This window comes from Anoplopoma fimbria, chromosome 1, assembly GCF_027596085.1.
Source record: "Anoplopoma fimbria isolate UVic2021 breed Golden Eagle Sablefish chromosome 1, Afim_UVic_2022, whole genome shotgun sequence".
Lineage (NCBI taxonomy): Eukaryota > Metazoa > Chordata > Actinopteri > Perciformes > Anoplopomatidae > Anoplopoma > Anoplopoma fimbria.
This window is the reverse complement of record NC_072449.1, coordinates 319,096-340,000: the sequence shown is the minus strand read 5'-3', so window position 1 is coordinate 340,000 and position 20,905 is coordinate 319,096. Positions and strand designations below refer to the sequence as shown.

At 40.3% G+C, this 20,905-nt stretch overlaps 1 protein-coding gene across 1 annotated transcript in view; it reads right to left on the bottom strand.

Moving 5' to 3' along the window:
• The window catches only part of nyap2a (neuronal tyrosine-phosphorylated phosphoinositide-3-kinase adaptor 2a), a 22,990-nt gene extending 3,315 nt beyond the window's left edge, over nucleotides 1-19,675 (bottom strand). Inside the window, exons 1-6 of the mRNA XM_054596287.1 lie at nucleotides 19,473-19,675; nucleotides 13,209-13,519; nucleotides 9,326-9,930; nucleotides 8,785-9,247; nucleotides 5,092-5,232; nucleotides 3,859-3,971 (exon numbers count right to left, since the gene is read on the bottom strand). Coding sequence (XP_054452262.1) covers nucleotides 3,859-3,971; nucleotides 5,092-5,232; nucleotides 8,785-9,247; nucleotides 9,326-9,930; nucleotides 13,209-13,519; nucleotides 19,473-19,675 — 1,836 coding nt within the window. The remainder of the gene's footprint in view (nucleotides 1-3,858; nucleotides 3,972-5,091; nucleotides 5,233-8,784; nucleotides 9,248-9,325; nucleotides 9,931-13,208; nucleotides 13,520-19,472) is intronic.
• Between the last annotated feature and the right edge of the window lie 1,230 nt (nucleotides 19,676-20,905).

Genomic DNA, 20,905 nt, shown 5'->3' with positions numbered 1-20,905 from the left:
GTTTATAGTTAGGACTGGTTCAGGTTTATAGTTAGGACTGGTTCAGGTCTATAGTTAGGACTGGTTCAGGTCTATAGTTAGGGCTGGTTCAGGTTTATAGTTAGGACTGGTTCAGGTTTATAGTTAGGGTTGGTTCAGGTTTATAGTTAGGACTGGTTCAGGTTTATAGTTAGGACTGGTTCAGGTCTATAGTTAGGACTGGTTCAGGTCTATAGTTAGGGCTGGTTCAGGTTTATAGTTAGGGTTGGTTCAGGTTTATAGTTAGGACTGGTTCAGGTCAATAGTTAGGGCTGGTTCAGGTTTATAGTTAGGGTTGGTTCAGGTTTATAGTTAGGACTGGTTCAGGTTTATAGTTAGGGCTGGTTCAGGTTTATAGTTAGGACTGGTTCAGGTTTATAGTTAGGACTGGTTCAGGTTTATAGTTAGGACTGGTTCAGGTTTATAGTTAGGACTGGTTCAGGTTTATAGTTAGGACTGGTTCAGGTTTATAGTTAGGACTGGTTCAGGTTTATAGTTAGGACTGGTTCAGGTTTATAGTTAGGACTGGTTCAGGTCTATAGTTAGGACTGGTTCAGGTTTATAGTTTGGACTGGTTCAGGTCTATAGTTAGGACTGGTTCAGGTTTATAGTTAGGACTGGTTCAGGTTTATAGTTAGGACTGGTTCAGGTTTATAGTTTGGACTGGTTCAGGTCTATAGTTAGGACTGGTTCAGGTTTATAGTTAGGACTGGTTCAGGTTTATAGTTTGGACTGGTTCAGGTCTATAGTTAGGACTGGTTCAGGTTTATAGTTAGGACTGGTTCAGGTTTATAGTTAGGGTTGGTTCAGGTTTATAGTTAGTTGAAACTGATTAAAATTAGATATGCCAATTCATTTATTTTCACACAATAAGAAACGCAAATCTTCCAAAATAAAATGCAGGCAACATTATCCTGACTTACAGTCAAAAACCATACACTTTGTGCCACACCTGTATCACATTCGACAACACTTAAGTGATCTACTATGGCTACCAACATCGCCACTTACTAGCCACCACTGAAATGGCCCCAACAATAGTCATATAATAATAACTACAGGATTACTCATTCAGTGTTAACGTATATTAAAGTCCGGGTTAGGGTTAGACCACTACCCTGGAAGCTGCTTACGTCTCGCTTGCGTTTCTCTTCCACTTGGGATTCCCAGAAAGATCTGGTGTGGTGATGCAGCGGAATAAAATGAGTGTTGGGTGACATGACTTGCTGATTTGATGAGTGTGTATCTCGATGGCATCAGCTGGAAAGAATGCTTGGTTGCATCTCATAAAAAATGTACTCGCTCGACATTATGATCATATTATATTTGACACTGCTTATCTAATTTATTGGCTTACTTTTTAATTAAAGGTGCCAGAATGTCAGATCTTTGCTACCCATTTTAAACCCTTTGTGCTTGCCCGTGGGGGAATGTTGGGTCTCCGTGAATTAAAGACTACGGTCTAATCTAGAGCTGCTGTATGTGAAAAGTGTCACCAGATAACCTCTACTAGGATTTGACCCTATAAAAATAAAACTTCACATGACCATTTCAGATGAATCGAGGGAGGAAGATGATCCTAATCTGTGTTTGTGTGTGTGATCTGGTTTTATTATCTATGTTTTCTAACGAAATTTGCATTATGGCTTTAGTATGTTTATGCGAATTGATGCAAACTAACATTTTTGGGTGAAGCGTACAAGATTTAGCTCTTTCTTCAAGAAAAGTGGCAGCAAATTTTGAATATGTATTTCAAATTGCAGAACATTGCAACATTATTTTTCTTTTTGCCAGTGTAATGGCCCTCATGATAGATCTGGCTGGTTAGTCTACTCATCTTATGGTAAATTAGAAAGTTAACATGTAGTAAGCTGTCAGCTATTTCATCAGAATGGAATGTCACAATGTGAACAAATGTAACTAAATAATGTGGATAAAACTTAACGCTATTTTGTTGGTAAGAAAGGAAAGAGTGTAACTTTAATGTGCTGCCTTTGACAAAGTCTCGGCTCAGACTCCGGAGCCTCCATGTAATTATTTCATTACCTTCATAAGTATGGACACAACTCATAACCTTGAACTATACTTTAATACATTATCTCGTAAATGGACTTGATTTCTGCCTGAGTCATGTAAGACACATTTTCATTGGCAACAATATCAATGAAAACAACAACTCCCATGATCCCACACTACTTGTGACGTCATCAGTCTGTCCTTTGTTATTGTTTTGATTAAGAGATCCCTAATGGCAGAAATGATATGCCTTGCTTCTGAATTTGGTGAAATTAAATATTTTATTCATCATAAACACTAAATACTAACACATAAAGTTACAGATTTCATGTAAATGTACATCATCATTATGACACGAGAGAGACGGACAAACAGTAAAGTCAGCTGGTGGGTCGCTGCTACAGTTTCGGGGGGAAAGGTTAGATGGCGACTTGCAGGGTTAATGTGGGCAGAGTTTGGTTTAGGTGAGAAAATTGTTTTAATTAGTGTAAAAAAATTCAAAACAATTGGTACATTTTGAATGAGATTAAATCTATTAAAATGCTAAAGTGTAAGTATAATCAGTGAAAGTTTAAAGTTAGTATTAGGTAAGTTTTGTTAGTTTAATGATAGTGTTAATGATAGTATTAATGAAAGTTTGTTAGTATCATTATTAAAGTTTAACAACCCGTTCTCATTCCCATGGCGTCAAATCAAACCAACCCTTTAGTTTGTGTATGTGACGCAGGTAACCACAATGTTAACATATCCGTGTCATTAAGAGACACTCAGAACAAATGCTCAGAGAGTGTGATGACATTGACAAAAAAAAAACAGGCTGGGAGTAAAGGTGAGTGGCTCAAACAAACACAGGACTTTAACCAGGAGACCGCTGTCCTTGTCCCATGGTGTGGTTGAGCTCAAACAAACACAGGACTTTAACCAGGAGACCGCTGTCCTTGTCCCATGGTGTGGTTGAGCTCAAACAAACACAGGACTTTAACCAGGAGACCGCTGTCCTTGTCCCATGGTGTGGTTGAGCTCAAACAAACACAGGACTTTAACCAGGAAACCGCTGTCCTTGTCCCATGGTGTGGTTGAGTTATTTTTAAGCTGCGTTAGTGATGTTTGTGTTGTGTTTTCTGAACTTATGTTACTTTGGTTTAGTTTTATTTAGTTTATGAAGTTATTTTAAGCCCAAACATTATGTTTTTCCTGAACCTAAGTGGATTTGTTGCCTAAACTTCAGCAAGTGTTTTGTTTGTATAAAAAACGTTAGCCACATCACATAATGGACTACCCAGTGCATTAAAAAATGATGCCACGGGTCGGACCAAGCGTCAGTATGGGCCGAGTTGGAATGAGAACGTGTTCAGTATTACTTCACTTTAAATATTGACAAATTTATTTAAATATCAGTTTTAAGTAATCATGTTGAGACAGAATAGAAATAACATTAAATTCAAATACCAAATATTTTACACACAAAGGATATTATGAAATGTTCCTTAAACAAAGTAAAGAAAACACAAGTTTACTAGTTTACATGTTTACAGTTCAGATGTCAGTCAGCTGATGGATCAAAGCTTCTGTCAGCTTGTAAAATGTTTTATGATCTGTCGTTCAGTGACGTTGAATCCTGTTTGGAATATAAAGTATCCAATTATTTTCTATTTAAAATAAAAAAATAAAACTGTTGTTTCTCATCTGAATTACAAAATGGATTGAAGTGAACAGACAGCACAGACACGTAGACAGGTAGATTGGTAGCAGACGGACAGTTAGACAGGTAAACAGACAGGTAGACACATAGTTAGACAGACAGGTGTTTTACAGGTGTCGTACCTGGCTGAGGGCGGGATGATGCGGATCATACAGGTGACGTTGTGGCGTCCCACCTGGTGAAGGAACTCCTGAAGTTGATGCTGAACGGCCAAGTTTACACACCAATTTAGATTCTGCAGATTAGATTGATTTTACATCAATCCACAAAAACATAACAGAAGAAACAGAACCTGTTATTCACCTGATGGTCATCAGTCAGTGTGAGCAGAACAATCACTGTAATCAGGAGACACAAATACAACAGGGAAGAACTGTTGTCATATTTAAACCTGATGTTATAATCCTCATATTTAAAGCTGACCTCACATTTAAACCTGACCTACTGTTATCATATTTAAACCTGACCTCCTGTTATAATCCTCATATTTAAACCTGACCTGTTATAATCCTCACATTTAAACCTGACCTGTTATAATCTTCACATTTAAACCTGACCTCCTGTTATAATCCTCACATTTAAACCTAACATCCTGTTATAATCCTCACATTTAAACCTGACTTCCTGTTATAATCCTCACATTTAAACCTGACCTCCTGTTATAATCCTCACATTTAAACCTGACCTCCTGTTATAATCCTCACATTTAAACCTGACCTCCTGTTATAATCTACACAATTAAACCTGACCTCCTGTTATCATCTTCACATTTAAACCTGACCTCCTGTTATAATCTACACAATTAAACCTGACCACCTGTTATAATCTTCACATTTAAACCTGACCTCCTGTTATAATCCTCACATTTAAACCTGACCTCCTGTTATCATATTCATTTAAAAACATTCACAGTCAGTGATTTATCACCAGCTGTCCTTCATGTATTTGTCACTTTAAACTGTTACTTTCAGTCTGAATTATGTGTTCTTAACCTCTTTGTATTTCTAAATTAGTGACAGTGAGAATGTGTTTAAATGAATAGATTGTTTCTGTATTTGGCAGTGATTTTATCAATCGATCTGATTATAATTACATGTGTATTCTCTAAAATGAATATGCTGCTTAGATGTATCCTTATTGTTCCAGCAGCGTGAAACGGACTTGGGGGTAAATAAATAAATAAATAAATATAAAAACAGAATTCAAAGCAGTAAGAAGGTTTCCTTACATAATTATTAAAATCACACATGAAACCAAGAGTTAACGCTGAAGTTATCTCGCTAACCCCCAAATCCTGCTTTGTAGTGCCGACCTCTGATGTCCTCTATACGCGCCAGTAGTGATGAAACACTCACCTCCTCCTCCTCCTCCTCCTCCTCCTCCTCCAGACAGCATCATGGTGGGGCTGACAGACGACCTACCCATTCTGATTGAAACTGGACTGGACTGTCCGTCTCTGTCTTTGCTGTCATGTCTGGGCAGAGACCTGGAGTCCCCTACAGAGACACAACCAGGTAAAGACATGATGGAGAAGTTAACTAGATTGTTTCCTCAGCAGCTAATTAATTTGTTCAAGATGAAACAGAATCAATCTGAAAGACAAAGAACCCCAAACAGAGACAGAGAACCAGCAGAACCTAAAGCAAACATGGTCAAAAGAATTAACATATAACTTAAAATGATAAAGAGTGCATGAGAACCTGTAAGATAAAGAAAGAATTAGAACCTAAAGAACTATCCAGGTTCTTTCTAATGACATTTAAAGCTCTTTACCAAAGTGATTAAAGTGTTTGAGTTTAGGAAGCTGCAGCAGGAAGTGACAAAAAGTAGACAGGAAGTCATAGAAACTCTCAACCCCCCTAAATGGTAAATGGACTGTTCTTGTGTTTCTCTTTTGTAGTCTTCAGACCCCTCGAAGCTCTTTAACACTACACATCATCATTCACCGATTCACATCCATTCATACATTGATGGGAATTGATACCATGCAAGGTGCCACCTGTCCATATATATATATATTTATTTATATTTATAAAAAATATTAAGTAATTATAAATGACTACAGAAGTTTTAGAAATTCACCAGCAGGTTCTTATGGCAACAAAACTATGCTTTATTACCAATCAACAGAACTATCCACTGGAACAATGAGAACCTAACCAGAAAGAATAATTCTAATTTTACATCCACTACGCCAACTCTGTAAGGTCTCTCCATCATTTGAACCCTTTGGGATTTAATTCAGAGAGAAGTTCCATAATAAGAAGTGTTCATTTACTTGATTTGCTACACTTATTTTCTGAGGAAATGTGATTCACTGCCTACCCTCTCCATGAAATTATTATGAAAATATTTCTTCTTATTATGTTTTTTTCCTTCCTCTCTTCTTTTTTTTCATCATAATTTACATATGTTCTGTTACAATGATGAATGTAAGAATGGAGTTGTATTTGTTTTGGTATCTGTATCTCAGTTTGAAGCCTGATGGTCTATGTTTTGTCAGAACTTCACACATTGTAATTGATGATTATTACAATAAAGACAATTACAAACAAAAAAACACTTAAAACCTGGTAGATTGGAACAATGATTTGATAGAATGTTGTCTGACCAATCTATTTAGCTTGTACTCCAATAGCTGTTGAATTGACAGGACAGCTTGATTGATCCGTCACATTTTTAGACTGTCAAGGCTTCACATCTTTACGGCTGTTATTTCATGAATTCTCACATCCTACTTATTCTATATCAAATCTAAAATCATGACTGATATATTTCACTCCTCTTCAGGTTTTGATTTCTTAATAATAGAACAAACTTGCAGGCTGGTAAGATAATGCGAGGTCGGTTTGTGTGATTCATTTATGTGAATATTTTGATTAAATTATTTGTATCATTAAATCAGTGTTACCTGACTGCTGCTGTGTATTTTAGGGGAACAAATTCATCACCTCATTTATCTAATAAAATGATCTTCAGTCAGACGGCAGACTGACGGTGGTCACCTTGGAAACACTGTCTCGATGGAGACAAAAGCAACTGAGGTTAATCTTCCTGCACAGAACTGCAGAGCTTCATCTCTCAGATTTCCAGAACATTCAGCTGTTGATTCTCTGTTTGTTCTAACAGCATTGATGAGATGATTTTCTCCCGACAGTCCATCTTTCTGTCAGACTGATGGATGAGACGATGGAAATGAAAGATAACAGTGTTTATAAACAGCAGCCAGAAAAGAAATCAGACTGCAAATACACATTCATTCATCTTTTCAATCCTCTGTTCTATGACTGCAACCATCTTTTTCTCTCTCAGCTGAAATATCTCTGCTAAAAATATAATATCATTCATTATATCCAGTAGAGCCACACCTGCTCAGGTAGACTCAGGTATGTTGAGGGGATTTTATTATTTTATTATTTTAATATTGTTACGTAATGTTTTAAAGGGTTAGGGTCTCTGTTTAGACAGAAGTTTTCGGACAAAGAGCCTGCTCTGAGTTAACAGCCTCTAGTCAGTAAATAAAACCTTGTCAGACAGGCATTTCTTGTGAGCATTTGATGGAAATCTTCCATGGTGGTCTCAGGTCTGAATAAACACCCTGATCATGACAACTCGTAAGAGACACAATGTCAATCTGAATGTCAGACCTGAAACATTTCTGCATCTGGAGATGAATGTACACATGCAGAGAAAGAAACGTGTATCTTGTTCTACCATCTAGAATGCCTGTAATAAATGTGTTAGATGAACTAGAAAACTTTGAAAGACATAATTTCAGAGCTTTTACGGAGATTCTTGTCAGATTAGTCTGCAAAAATGATTTAGACCTGTAAAACAACAGTAATAATCAAGACGGACCGCTCTCTCTATTTTTCAAATTTAATTCATTACAAATGATAAAACTACATCATATAAAACAGCATCAAACTATACCACAGATGGGGCTTGACTACTGTTTTGTTGTCAATGTTTGTATACATGACAGGCAGACGTAGTGTTCAGGAGACATTTCCTATGTTAATAATAAACAATAACCTGTCCTTATATAGTGTTCAGGAGACATTACCTATGTTAATATTAAACAATAACCTGTCCTTATATAGTGTTCAGGAGATATTTCCTATGTTAATATTAACCTATGTTAATATTAAACAATAACCTGTCCTTATATAGTGTTCAGGAGACATTTCCTATGTTAATATTAAACAATAACCTGTCCTTATATAGTGTTCAGGAGACATTACCTATGTTAATATTAAACAATAACCTGTCCTTATATAGTGTTCAGGAGACATTTCCTATGTTAATATTAAACAATAACCTGTCCTTATATAGTGTTCAGGAGATATTTCCTATGTTAATATTAAACAATAACCTGTCCTTATATAGTGTTCAGGAGACATTTCCTATGTTAATATTAAACAATAACCTGTCCTTATATATAGACATTTCCTATGTGTCCTTATATAGTGTTCAGGAGATATTTCCTATGTTAATATTAAACAATAACCTGTCCTTATATAGTGTTCAGGAGATATTACCTATGTTAATAATAAACAATAACCTGTCCTTATATAGTGTTCAGGAGACATTACCTATGTTAATATTAAACAATAACCTGTCCTTATATAGTGTTCAGGAGATATTTCCTATGTTAATAATAAACAATAACCTGTCCTTATATAGTGTTCAGGAGACATTACCTATGTTAATATTAAACAATAACCTGTCCTTATATAGTGTTCAGGAGACATTTCCTATGTTAATAATAAACAATAACCTGTCCTTATATAGTGTTCAGGAGATATTTCCTATGTTAATAATAAACAATAACCTGTCCTTATATAGTGTTCAGGAGATATTTCCTATGTTAATAATAAACAATAACCTGTCCTTACATAGTGTTGAAGGGCGTTTCCTATGTTAATAGTCAACAATCACCTGTCCTTATATAGCTGACATAGTATTGGTGTCAATTTGATAGTCTGACTGTAGTAATGATGTAGAACAGATGTTGTACAAATGTTACACTGATTGTTATTTCTTACCTTCACTCCCTCTGCTCTTCCTGCCTCCTGACACTTTCTTCATCACCTGTCTACCTGAGGTAAACAGGTTGTTGAGTTCATCCAATGGACTTGTGGGTGTCTGTGACCTCATGGACACGTTTTGCATGGAGCCATGGGTGGAGGAGGAGTTACTCAGTTTAGCCCCGCCCTCCCCAGCCCTGTGTGAGGATGAGGAAGAGGAAGAGCGGGGCATACTTCCTCCTGCCATCAGAGCGTCATACGGTGGAGGTCTCTTCAGGCTCAGGGGAGTCAGAGAGCGCCCCATGCTGACCGGAGAAGGACATGCTGATTGGCTTCGGGGGTAACCATGCCCACTGTGGGCGGAGCCAGAGGACTTGTAGAGGTTGGAGTGGAGGGGTGGAGCTGATGAGCGGCCGGAGGAGGTGATGGTGTGTGTGGAGGCCAGGTCTCGTTCTCGTTCTCGTTCTCGGTCCCGGTCTCGTTCTCTGTCCCGGTCCCGATCCCGGTCCCGGTCTCGGTCTCGATCTCGGTCTCGGTCTCGGTTTCGGTCTCTGTCTCGGTCCCGGTCTCGGTCCCGCTCCTTGCGATGGTGGGTGGAGCTTTGAGGATGTTCGACACCACCCGACTTGCTGTAGGAGGCATTATCCATCATGGGCAGACGTGTGACCTCTAAAGGGGTGAGGGGGGACTCATCAGAATTCGGGGAGCACTGAGCAGGGAGGGGGGGGAAGACGAGTAGCGGTGGGCGGTGAGTCAAGAGGTTAGGGAAAGGTGGAGGGATGTCGCAGAGAGAGCCACGAGACGTCCAGGCTTCAGGATCTATGATGGTGGAGTGAGCATCCTGCAGGAAGTCCTCAAACATCGGATACTTCATCTCCTCATACACCGACTCACTCTGCTCGTCCTCCACAGCGTCTTGACCTTTGAGGTCTCGCAGGATGTTTCCCACCATCTCAATGTAGACGGGCTCCTCGTCGTCTGTGTCCCTCGATGCCGGACTTTGACTCTGGGATGAAGATTTATCCCACCTCAAGGAAGACTTCTTGTTGCCATGGGTTTGGATGTAAGACTCATCAAAGGAGGTGCTGAGCTGGGTGTTTGGGTTTCTTTTAGGTTTGGGTGGAGGCATCTTCTTGTAATCTTCACTGTAGAAATGGCATCGAGCTGCAGACAGACAGACAGACAGACAGTGATGTTAAAATCTTAAGAGACTGACTGAAGCTCCATCCCTTCCTAAAGATACAATTCTTACACATGGCACTTTCCATTTGCTACAGATTTAACCGAGCAGGTGTCACCTGCATGAGACAATGGAAAACACAATAAAGAAAAGCACCTGGTACAAAAAAAGAGTTGCACAGACGTACCATGCAGTAAGAACACAGCATATATTAACCCAGACTTTTTTTCTCAGGCCCATAGAAGGAGCATCTGGCAAAGGCAGAGAGATGAAGAAAAAAAATCTAAGCAGGTTCAACCAGCAGTTCAATCAGAAGACACAAGTAAGATGAAGAAAGATAATTGTTTATTATTATCAGATGATATGTGATGATACCGTCTTAACAGAGCAGCAGCAAGATTAATCCCCCTGTATAGTCCAGACAATGGTGACGTAGTGGGGGCCAATGAGGCTGATTGAATGATGAAGTTGATGAAGCTGATGAATCTACGAAGAGCAGATGGGGAGGTGGAGGGCCACTTAACAGCAACATGAACGTAGTAGAAGCAGAGAGACAATCATATTTAAAAAGCATTGGCAGCAAGATGATAGGCTAACATTGTAATGTTATTGGATAGAAGAGAGCAGCTGATCAGAACAGATGATTGACAGCCCAAAACAATGACAGAGAGGAAATTAAGAGGGACCATTCATGAGAATGAGTGAATGACAGATGTATGAGAAATAAACTACAGGCCAAGCCATGAAATAGTATAGTCTTCCTGGTTAAGCTTAGGCTATAGCTTCATGTGCTTGGGTTATCCAACAGGTGTAATGTTTAATCAACAGGTGTCATGTATGTTAAACTCCGACAAAGCTGAAGTTATTCTACTAGGCCCAGATCACTTTCAAAATCAATTATCTAATGATACAGTTTCTCTAGATAGCATTGCTCTGGCATCCAGCACTACCATTAAGAACCTCGGAGTTATCTTTGATCAGGATCTGTCTTTTAACTCTTATATAAAACAGATCTCAAGGACAGCCTTATTTCATTTACGTAACATTTTGAAAATCAGGCAAATCCTGTCTCAAAGCAGAAAAACTAGTTCATGCATTTGTTACCTCTAGACTAGATAACTGTAACTCCTTATCATCAGGCTGCTGTAATAAGTCTCTTAAATCTCTACAGTTGATCCAGAATGCTGCAGCACGTGTGATGCTGCTCTAACTGGCCAGGCACCGTCTTATCTTAAGGAACTTATAGTTCCATATTACCCAACTAGAGAGCTGCGCTCCATCAATGCAGGGTTACTTGTGGTTCCTAGAGTATATAAAAGTAGGATGGGAGCCAGAGCCTTCAGTTATCAGGCTCCTCTTCTGTGGAACCAGGTTCCAGTTTCAGTCCGGGGGGGCAGAAACCCTCACTACATTTAAGAGCAGGCTTAAGACCTTCCTTTTTGATAGGACTTATAGTTAGGGCTGGTTCAGGTTCGCCTTGGTCCAGCCCCTAAATAAGCTGCTATAGGCCTAGACTGCCGAGGGACTACCTAGGATACACTGAGCTCCTCTCTCCTCTTCTCTCCCTCCATCTTTATGTATTCATGTCCTATTTATGGACATTACTGACTTTGCTTCTTCCCGGAGTCCTTGTACTTTCTCTCCTCGCAGGTTCCCATGAATCAGGGTTCTATCTGGACTGTGGTCGTGCCTCCTGCTGTGGCCCTGCTGAAACCCACTGCTACTACCACTATTAATATGAGTCACACTACTAATACTATTCCCTGTACCATTACGCTTATTGGCTTTGCTTCTACCATAAAGCCCTTTTGCTTTCTCGCCTCGCAGGTTTCGCTGAATCGTTGTGGTACCTGGACCGTAGTCGTGCCTCCTACTGTGATCCAGCTGACACCCACTGCTACTTCGATTATTATTATTAGTCACATTACTTTACTATTCCCTATATCATTATTTAAATTCTACTATAGTCATTGCTGCTTTTATAAGTAGTCTTAACTTTTTCCTACGTTACTCTGCTTACTACTGTGATTATATGAATCATTTATGTCATATACATTGAATGTGTTGTATCTCTGTTATGCTGTTCATTCTGTACACATGACATCTATTGACTTCTGTCCATCCTGGAGAAGGATCCCTCCTCTGTCGCTCTCCCAGAGGTTTCTTCCTTTTTTCTCCCTGTTAAAAGGTTTTTTTAGGGGAGTTTTTCCTGTGCTGATGTGAGGGTTCCGGAACAGAGGATGTGAGGGTGTAAGGACAGAGGATGTGAGGGTCTAAGGACAGAGTATGTGAGGGTGTAAGGACAGAGGATGTGAGGGTCTAAGGACAGAGGATGTGAGGGTCTAAGGACAGAGGATGTGAGGGTGTAAGGACAGAGGATGTGAGGGTCTAAGGACAGAGTATGTGAGGGTGTAAGGACAGAGGATGTGAGGGTCTAAGGACAGAGGATGTGAGGGTCTAAGGACAGAGTATGGCGTATGTGTACAGATTGTAAAGCCCTCTGAGGCAAATTTGTAATTTGTGATTTTGGGCTATACAAAATAATTGAATTGAATGTTTAACCAACAGGTGTTATGTTTAACCAGCAGGTGTCATATTTAACCAGCAGGTGTAGTTGTTTAACCAGCAGGTGTAATGTTTAACCAACAGGTGTCGTTGTTTAACCAGCAGGTGTAATGTTTAACCAACAGGTGTAATGTTTAACAAACATTACATTACAGTCATTTAGCAGACGCTTTTATCCAAAGCGACTTACAATCAGTAGTATATATATTACATATCATTCACCCATTCACACACTGATGACAGGCTACCATCAAGGTGCCACCATCAGACTCTAACTAACATTCATCATCCAGTCCACACCGATGGCAAGCCTTCAGGAGCAACTTGGGGTTAAGTGTCTTGCCCAAGGACACATCGACTGCCGAAGCCAGGTATCGAACCACTGACTCTCTGACTGGAGAACCACCTTGCTCTCCACTACGCCACAGCCGCCAGAGGTATCATGTTTAACTAACAGGTGTAATGTTTAACCAACAGGTGTAATGTTTAACCAACAGGTGTCATGTTTAACCAACAGGTGTAATGTTTAACTAACAGGTGTAATGTTTAACCAACAGTTGTCATGTTTAACCAACAGGTGTCATGTTTAACCAGCAGGTGTCATGTTCAACCAGCAGGTGTCATGTTTAACTAGCAGGTGTCAGGTTTAACCAGCAGGTATCAGTTTTAACCAGCAGGTCAGGTGTTGGGTTCTCACCTTCAGCCTGCTCCGAAGTCTCTTTGGTCTCTTCAGTTTCTGTCTTGGTGACTCCGGAGCCTCCATTCACCGCCTCAGAGCTGCTGCTCAGTTTGGTGTTGGGGTCTCTCTTGGGTTTTGGTGGCGGTTGTTTACGGTTGGGATTGGAGTCGTCGTCTCCACCCACCGAGTGGAGAGATTGGGATCGGACAGTGAAGCCCTGACTGGGTGGTGGCAAACGGTCCTGCGGTGCCGGCATTGTCATGAAACCCATCCTGAAATGTTTCCCAGAGTATGCGCCATCTGTTGCCATGGCAACATCTTCACCAATCCTGGATAGACCAGTAGAAAGATACAATTGTAGATCATCAACCAACACAACACCCTATAGAATACATAGTTTCATGAGTGATGGAAACCAAAACTAATCTGATTAACAATTCAAAACAAACACTGAGGTGTAACTACAATAAGAATACTGAGGGTTACTCTGTGCTGTATTTTATATTACTGTACTGCCTGTATCCTTTATAAATAAACACATTCTAATCATATTCGGTCACACGCTTACTATGCATTAGCTGGCTCCGCAAAGTCTAAAACTCCCGTCAGAGAAGTCAAGAATCAAGTATCACGATGGTGGTTATCAACATTTGTTTGCTAAGTTTCCACTGCATGGTACGCCGTGGTGAATGCTGATTGAGCAGCATTCACCCTATTGAGATCCAAATCTTTATCTATCTTCTTCAACTTCAATTTCTTATATCTCTTCCACATCTTCTACATACATACATACATTCAGCTACAGAAACCGTTCAAATATGAAAACATTCAGCTCTTTTAAGACTTTGCTATGACTTTTCTTGTTTCTTCCATTTATACATTCTAAGATATTAAACTATATATATTTGATTATATTGGAATCAAACAGACTTACACATCTGGCCATAACAGCCTAAAAGTAACAAGCTCTCCAAGCAACTTTCGTGAAGGCAACCATTTTAACTCTGAACATCAAATTCTGGAGCACAGAAACAGTTTTCAAACCTGCTCCCCTGCTCACAGCAGGTGACACCACACACAAATTTCACACAGCATTTAAAACGTTAAGTGTTAGCTCAGTTTTTGTCTGGGAAGCAGTGGATGAAAAGTGTGCTCAGCCTTTAGTTCAAGCATTGAGCTGTCTGACAGACGACCACTTTCACAGTCTCCAAAACGGACAAAAGATGTCTTATGCTGTACAGATTGTAAAGCCCTCTGAGGCAAATGTGTGATTATGGCCTACATTGATCAAATTGAATTGAATAAAAACAAATAGCAGTTACCATCAGTACAGCAACCTTAGACTGATGCTACACAGACACAGGGGATTGAGCTGAGCTAATTAGTGCAATTGTACGTCCCTGGGTCTGCACGGTGGTGTAGTGGATAGCACTGTCCCCTCACAGCAAGAGAGGCCCGGGTTCAATCCCCAGTCTACACGGCCTTCTGTGTGGAGTTTACATGTTCTCCACCATGTCAGCGTGGGATCTCTCCGGGTTCTCCGGCTTCCTTCCACAGTCAGCCCTGTGATAGACTGGCGACCTGTCCAGGTGAACCCTGCCTTCAACCAATGACAGCTGGGATTGTTCCAGCCCCCCGCAACCCTTAACAGGATAAGCAGCTACAGAGGGCCTTTCACACCAGTTTTAGCTTCCCTTCATTGGCTACCCATCTATGTCAGATCAGACTTTAAATTGTAAATTGACACTCCCCTTATAACTGCCTGATCTCCTTAATCCTTTTACTCCAATCAGGACTCTCCAGTCTCAGAATACAAGACACTCATATTGATGCTGGCTTTCTGTTTAATGAATTATAATTACAATTTCAAAGGATTGTTCCGCTCAAATACTATTTCTGTCCAAGTATTTATAGTTGTAGACGGATTTCCTCTTTGCTGGGCTCGTCCTCTTGCTGGGGATGTCTTCTGTTCCTGGAAAGGCCTCCTGGCCAGGCACATGCTCTTCACCTGTGTCCATTTTGCTTGGCAACTCCTCTTTCCCGCGCTCATTCACCCCGCCAGGCACGTCCTCGCTGGGCTTGTCTTCACCGGGTTCATCAGTGGTCTGAGCCAACAGTGGCAGATACCCTCTGACTTTGGAATGCATTTCTTTGCTTCGCAATTTAGGTCCAACCATTTTCTTAATTTCAGGTATCATCCATTTAACTCATTGCATTCATTCGTTTGTGACACCACTGCTGAGGTCACTAAACAATATATATTTTTACTCACCTCCACCTAACCCGAAGAACCTTTCTGTTTCAATAAGAATCTTTATTTTGACTGCTTTGATGTTAGAGAGAATACTTGATGTACCAACCCTTTATATACTGAACGTCACTATTCGGAAGGGTTTTGTGTTGACCATTTACGGTTTAATGTGGGAATGTAGAAGATGGAATGTGAAGCTATTCTACATGCACAGCACATGTGTTTGAAGACGTCATTATCTGTATCTGTTCAACCAACAAAATGATCTGTCTTTCATCAGGTATAACCCCAAAAGTGGCCGTGGTTGTATTTCCTGACTTAATTTTCATTTGCAATGTTTGTGCTCAGCTTCAAATTAAAGGGTTAGGGTTCGGATATACAGCGGGTAAAATAAGTATTGAACACGTCACCATTTTTCTCAATAAATATATTTCTAAAGGTGCTATTGACTATTTTCACCAGATGTCGGTAACAGCCCAAGTAATCCATACATACAAAGAAAACAAAACAAATAAGTTCAGAAATTAAGTTATGTGTAATAAAATGGAATGACAGGGAAAAAGTATTGAACACGCTTACTGAAATGTATTTAATACTTGGTACAAAAGCCTTTGTTGGTAATGACAGCTTCAAGACGCCTCCTGTATGGAGAAACTAGTCGCATGCATTGCTCAGGTGTGATTTTGGCCCATTCTTCCACACAAACAGTCTTCAAATCTTGAAGGTTCCGTGGGCCTCTTCTATGAACTCTGATCTTTAGTTCTTTCCATAGAGTTTCTATTGGATTCAGGTCAGGTGATTGGCTGGGCCATTCTAGCAGCTTTATTTTCTTTCTCTGAAACCAATGGAGAGTTTCCTTGGCTGTGTGTTTGGGATCATTGTCTTGCTGAAATGTCCACCCTCGTTTCATCTTCATCATCCTGCTAGATGGCAGCAGATTTTTATCAAGAATGTCTCGGTACATTTTTCCATTCATCCTTCCTTCAATTATATGAAGTTTGCCAGTGCTGTATGCTGAAAAACAACCCCACACCATGATGTTCCACCTCCAAACTTCACTGTTGGTATGGTGTTTTTGGGGTGATGTGCAGTGCCATTTGACCTCCAAACATGGTGTGTATTATGGCATCCAAAGAGTTCCATGTTGGTCTCATCTGACCAGACTGTATTCTCCCAGTATTTCACAGGCTTGTCTAAATGTTGTGCAGCAAACTTTAAACGAGCTTCAACATGCTTTTTCTTCAGCAGTGGAGTCTTGCGTGGTGAGCCTGCATACAGGCCACGGCGGTTGAGTGCATTACTTATTGTTTTCTTTGAAACAATTGTACCTGCTGATTCCAGGTCTTTCTGAAGCTCTCCACAAGTGGTCCTTGGCTCTTGGACAACTCTTCTGATAATTCTTTTCACTCCGTCAGAAATCTTGCGAGGAGCACCTGGTCGTGGCCAGTTTATGGTGAAATGATGTTCTTTCCACTTCCGGATTATGGCCCCAACAGTGCTCACTGAAACATTCAGAAGTTTAGAAATCCTTCTGTAACCAATGCCATCAGTATGTTCTGCAACAATAAGGTTGTGAAGGTCTTGAGAGAGCTCTTTGCTTTTACCCATCATGAGATGTTTCTTGTGTGACACCTTGGTAATGAGACACCTTTTTATAGGCCATCAGTTGGGACTGAACCAGCTGATATTAATTTGCACTGACAAGGGGCAGGACTGCTTTCTAATTACTGATAGATTTCAGCTGGTGTCTTGGCTTTCATGCCTTTTTTCACCTCCCTTTCTTCATGTGTTCAATACTTTTCCCCTGTGTCATTCCATTCTATTACACATAACTTCATTTCTGAACTTATTTGTCTGGGTTTCTTTGTATGTATGGATTACTTGGGTTGTTACTGACATCTGGTGAAAATCTCATGTCGATAGCACCTTTAGAAATATGTTTACTGAGAAAAATGATGACGTGTTCAATACTTATTTTACAAAATTTAAATCAAAGTCCTATTTTGCAATCAGCATGGGCACTTTTATTTTGTGGCCACAATAATATGAATGGATGTTAAGACACATTACTGATAGACAAAGTGTTTTTTCCCCCCCATCTGATAGGTACATCCCTAATGCAACACTTTTTCAAGATGTGATTTATGAAGGGCAAATGTGTTCTATAATAAGGTTTTATTTTTTGGGGCTAATTTTGAAAATCAATAGCTCTTCTTAGTGTATTTCACAGATTTTTCGGGTCACAAATTACCACAACTTGGGTGTGTTTTAAAGGGGCAGATGTAGTGATGTGTTGGCCCCAGGAAAACACTATCTTGCTTTATTTATCACCCTATCTCTATTTTTTATTTATTTATGGATTTAAACTAATAACTATTAAAAGTTAAACTTATACAGTTATACTGGACAGTAAGAGTCCTTAATTCAAATGTTAACTTCAAGTGCAGAGTAAAATACTCATTATCAGCCCAATGTACTCAAAGTTACTTAACGTCTGTTCAAGGTGGAGCTCTCAATTCTAATATGATGCTGAATAGTTAAATGAATAATAGTTCATCATAATTGAATTGTTAAATTTTGTAAGTCAAATCTGAAACGCATCTTTGTCAGGTAAATTAAGTACTGCAATGTTTTATCACTGAAGTAGTAGTACACAGATAGTGGTAGACAGCTGATCTGACCCTGGAGTTTTTTCCTGAACTAGAGTGTATTTGTGTGGTTCTGACTGTGAGTAGCGGTGACTTGGGTGTATTCCTCAACATGTCATGGCAGGTGTGTTGCTGAGGACCAGAGGAAGCTCAGTGTTGAGTGTAAAGTGAGCAGCAACACATATAAATGATGTGTGTTGGTGTATTATTTATCATTAATTTCAACAGCAGCAAACTGAATATTTAAGGTCTAATTTACTTCTCATATATTTCGTCTAGCATGTTTCAGCTCAGAAGAAACATTTTCTCTTTTTATCTGTGATTTTAGAGGAAATTGATTGATCCTTTGGATAACCAACCAATGACCAACTGTCGTTCTCAGCAAACATTGCATCGGTCACATGCTCCTGCAGATTCCTCCTCTACAACATCAGGAGGATTCTCCCCTTCCTCACTGAGGAGACGGCGCAGGTGCTCATCCAGGCTCTGGTCATCTCCCGCCTGGACTACTGCAACTCACTACTTGCTGGAGCCCCGGCGTCGGGTTAGACCCCTGGAGCTTGTCCAGAAAGCTGCAGCACGTCTGGTGTTCAATCGCCCCAAGTTCTCCCACACAACTTCCCTTCTCCGTTCCCTACACTGGCTCCCTGTAAGAGCTCGCATCCAGTTACAGACTCTGGTGCTAGCCTACAGGGCAGTGAAAGGAACAGCTCCTTCCTATCTCCAGGCCATGGTCGAGCCCTACACCCCCGCCCGACCACTTCGCTCTGCTGCCTCGGGGCGACTGGTTGCCCCGTCGCTCAGAGGTCCCTGCGGCCGATCCACCCGGTCACAGCTTTTTTCTGTCCTGGCCCCTCAGTGGTGGAATGAACTCCCCACTGACGTCAGGACAGCAGAGTCGCTGCCCATCTTTCGGCGCAGGCTGAAAACTCACCTCTTCAAGAAGTACTACCCGGAGCCTTCCTCGTAGCACTTATTGCACTCGTATTAGTTGTTGCACGTATTGTATTCGTATCAGTTCGCTGCACTTATTGTATTCATATTCGTTTACTGCACTTATCCTATTCGTAGTAGTTTGTAGCACTTATTGTATTCGTATTAGTCTGTTGCAATTATTGTTTTCGTAGTAACTTGCCTCTGCACTATACTTTTGCTCTGGTTTATGCTTTAAGATGCTTGTTTAAGAAAGGAGATGCACTTATGACTTCTGGTGACTAGTAGTTCTCTTGAATACCTATGTTGAATACACTTCCTGTAAGTCGCTTTGGATAAAAGCGTCTGCTAAATGCCTGTAATGGAATGTAATGTAATGATAACAACCTTTGTATGTACATTCAGAAGTGGTCACATGTTTAAGGTTTAATTTGTTTGTGTGTTTTCTACCTCTTGATGGCTTCTTCCTGTCGTCTCTTCTTCTGGTGTTTTTCCTGCAGGTAGGTCCAGTTAGTCTGGTTGCGAATGCGGTCGCTCTCTCTGGCAATGTCAGAGGCGTTTTGGATCACCAGACCGTCGTATGTTCGAAGGCCGCTGTCCTCCACATACTGAAAAAATCTCCTGAAAGAAGACGCTTCCTCCTGAGACGTCATGACTCTCCAAATGACCTGAGAGGAGGATCAGAAAGGAGCATATCTCTGTAACCCATAACACTGATTAAAGTCTGTCTCTTAAATTAATAAAAATTGTTCATTGGGCTACATTGAAAGCTGACTATAGAATGTATGATGTGAAATGTAAATGAAATTAAAAGTACAATGAAATCACAGTTACAATGTTACTCTTTCATTAGGTAATGTATACTATGATCTCAACCATTATTATGTGGAGTGGGAGTGTTGGCCTCTCAGCTTTTTGTTTGCTGTATGTTGTGCAGGCCGGACATGGTTTACATGTCATTAACATTACATTAATATATGGTGGTATACGCAACACACAGTGTGTCTTTCATTTGTGAACAAAAGGGAGAGTTTCTTCGGTGTATTTTCATAGCATTCAGCAACTCAATGCAGTCAGCTGGCAGTGTCTGTACACACAAGGGATCAGATCCGCCTGTTATCTCAGATGTAATGTATGTTCTTCATTTTCCTCTTAGGTTTTTAAGTAGGGTCAGTGTTACACACTTTGCAACATATCTCAGCCTCTATGCTAAGGTGTTGTTATAAAGGGGTGAATATTAGTTTCACAATACTAAAGGAGTATGGGGTTGTTTGTAGAGTGTTAGTTTTTTAGTTTAAAGCATGTTCTTACTTGTTTTTTTCAGGTTTTGTTAACCTTTGTCAAACCAGTGATTCTTATTTGTTGTATTTGTTTAGTTTAGCTTTACCTGCCGTTCTCTTTAAGATTAAATTTTGTTATGGACAGCCTTGCATCTGCTTTCAGTAGTTGCAGTGTGGGGGTGTCCTACTGTTATAGTAATAATTTAATCTTTTTACTATTGCTTCACCAGTACTCTCTCTCCCTGTCTCTCTATCATTCCCCTCCCCCACCTCTCAGTCTCTCAGCATCCTTCTAAAAATGGAACAGGGAGTCAGCTGGTGGTAACCTAGCAACAGCAGCATCTCTCAGAGGAGCATGATGTAATGCTTCCTGTCCTCGGGTGAGGAAGAGGAAAGGAGATTTAAAAGAGGAAAAGGGGAGATAAAAAAGGAAGAGAGGAGGAGGACCCAGGAATCTGAGAAGGGGATAGCAAAGGGGTGGGTGGGGGTGATGGGGTGGGTTGTTCGGTGTTGAGGGGAATAAAGGGCAGAGGGGGGGATCCAGTTTGGACAGAAACCCACAGAAGCAGTCCAGCATTCCCCTCTTTAGCTCCTCCAGCAGGT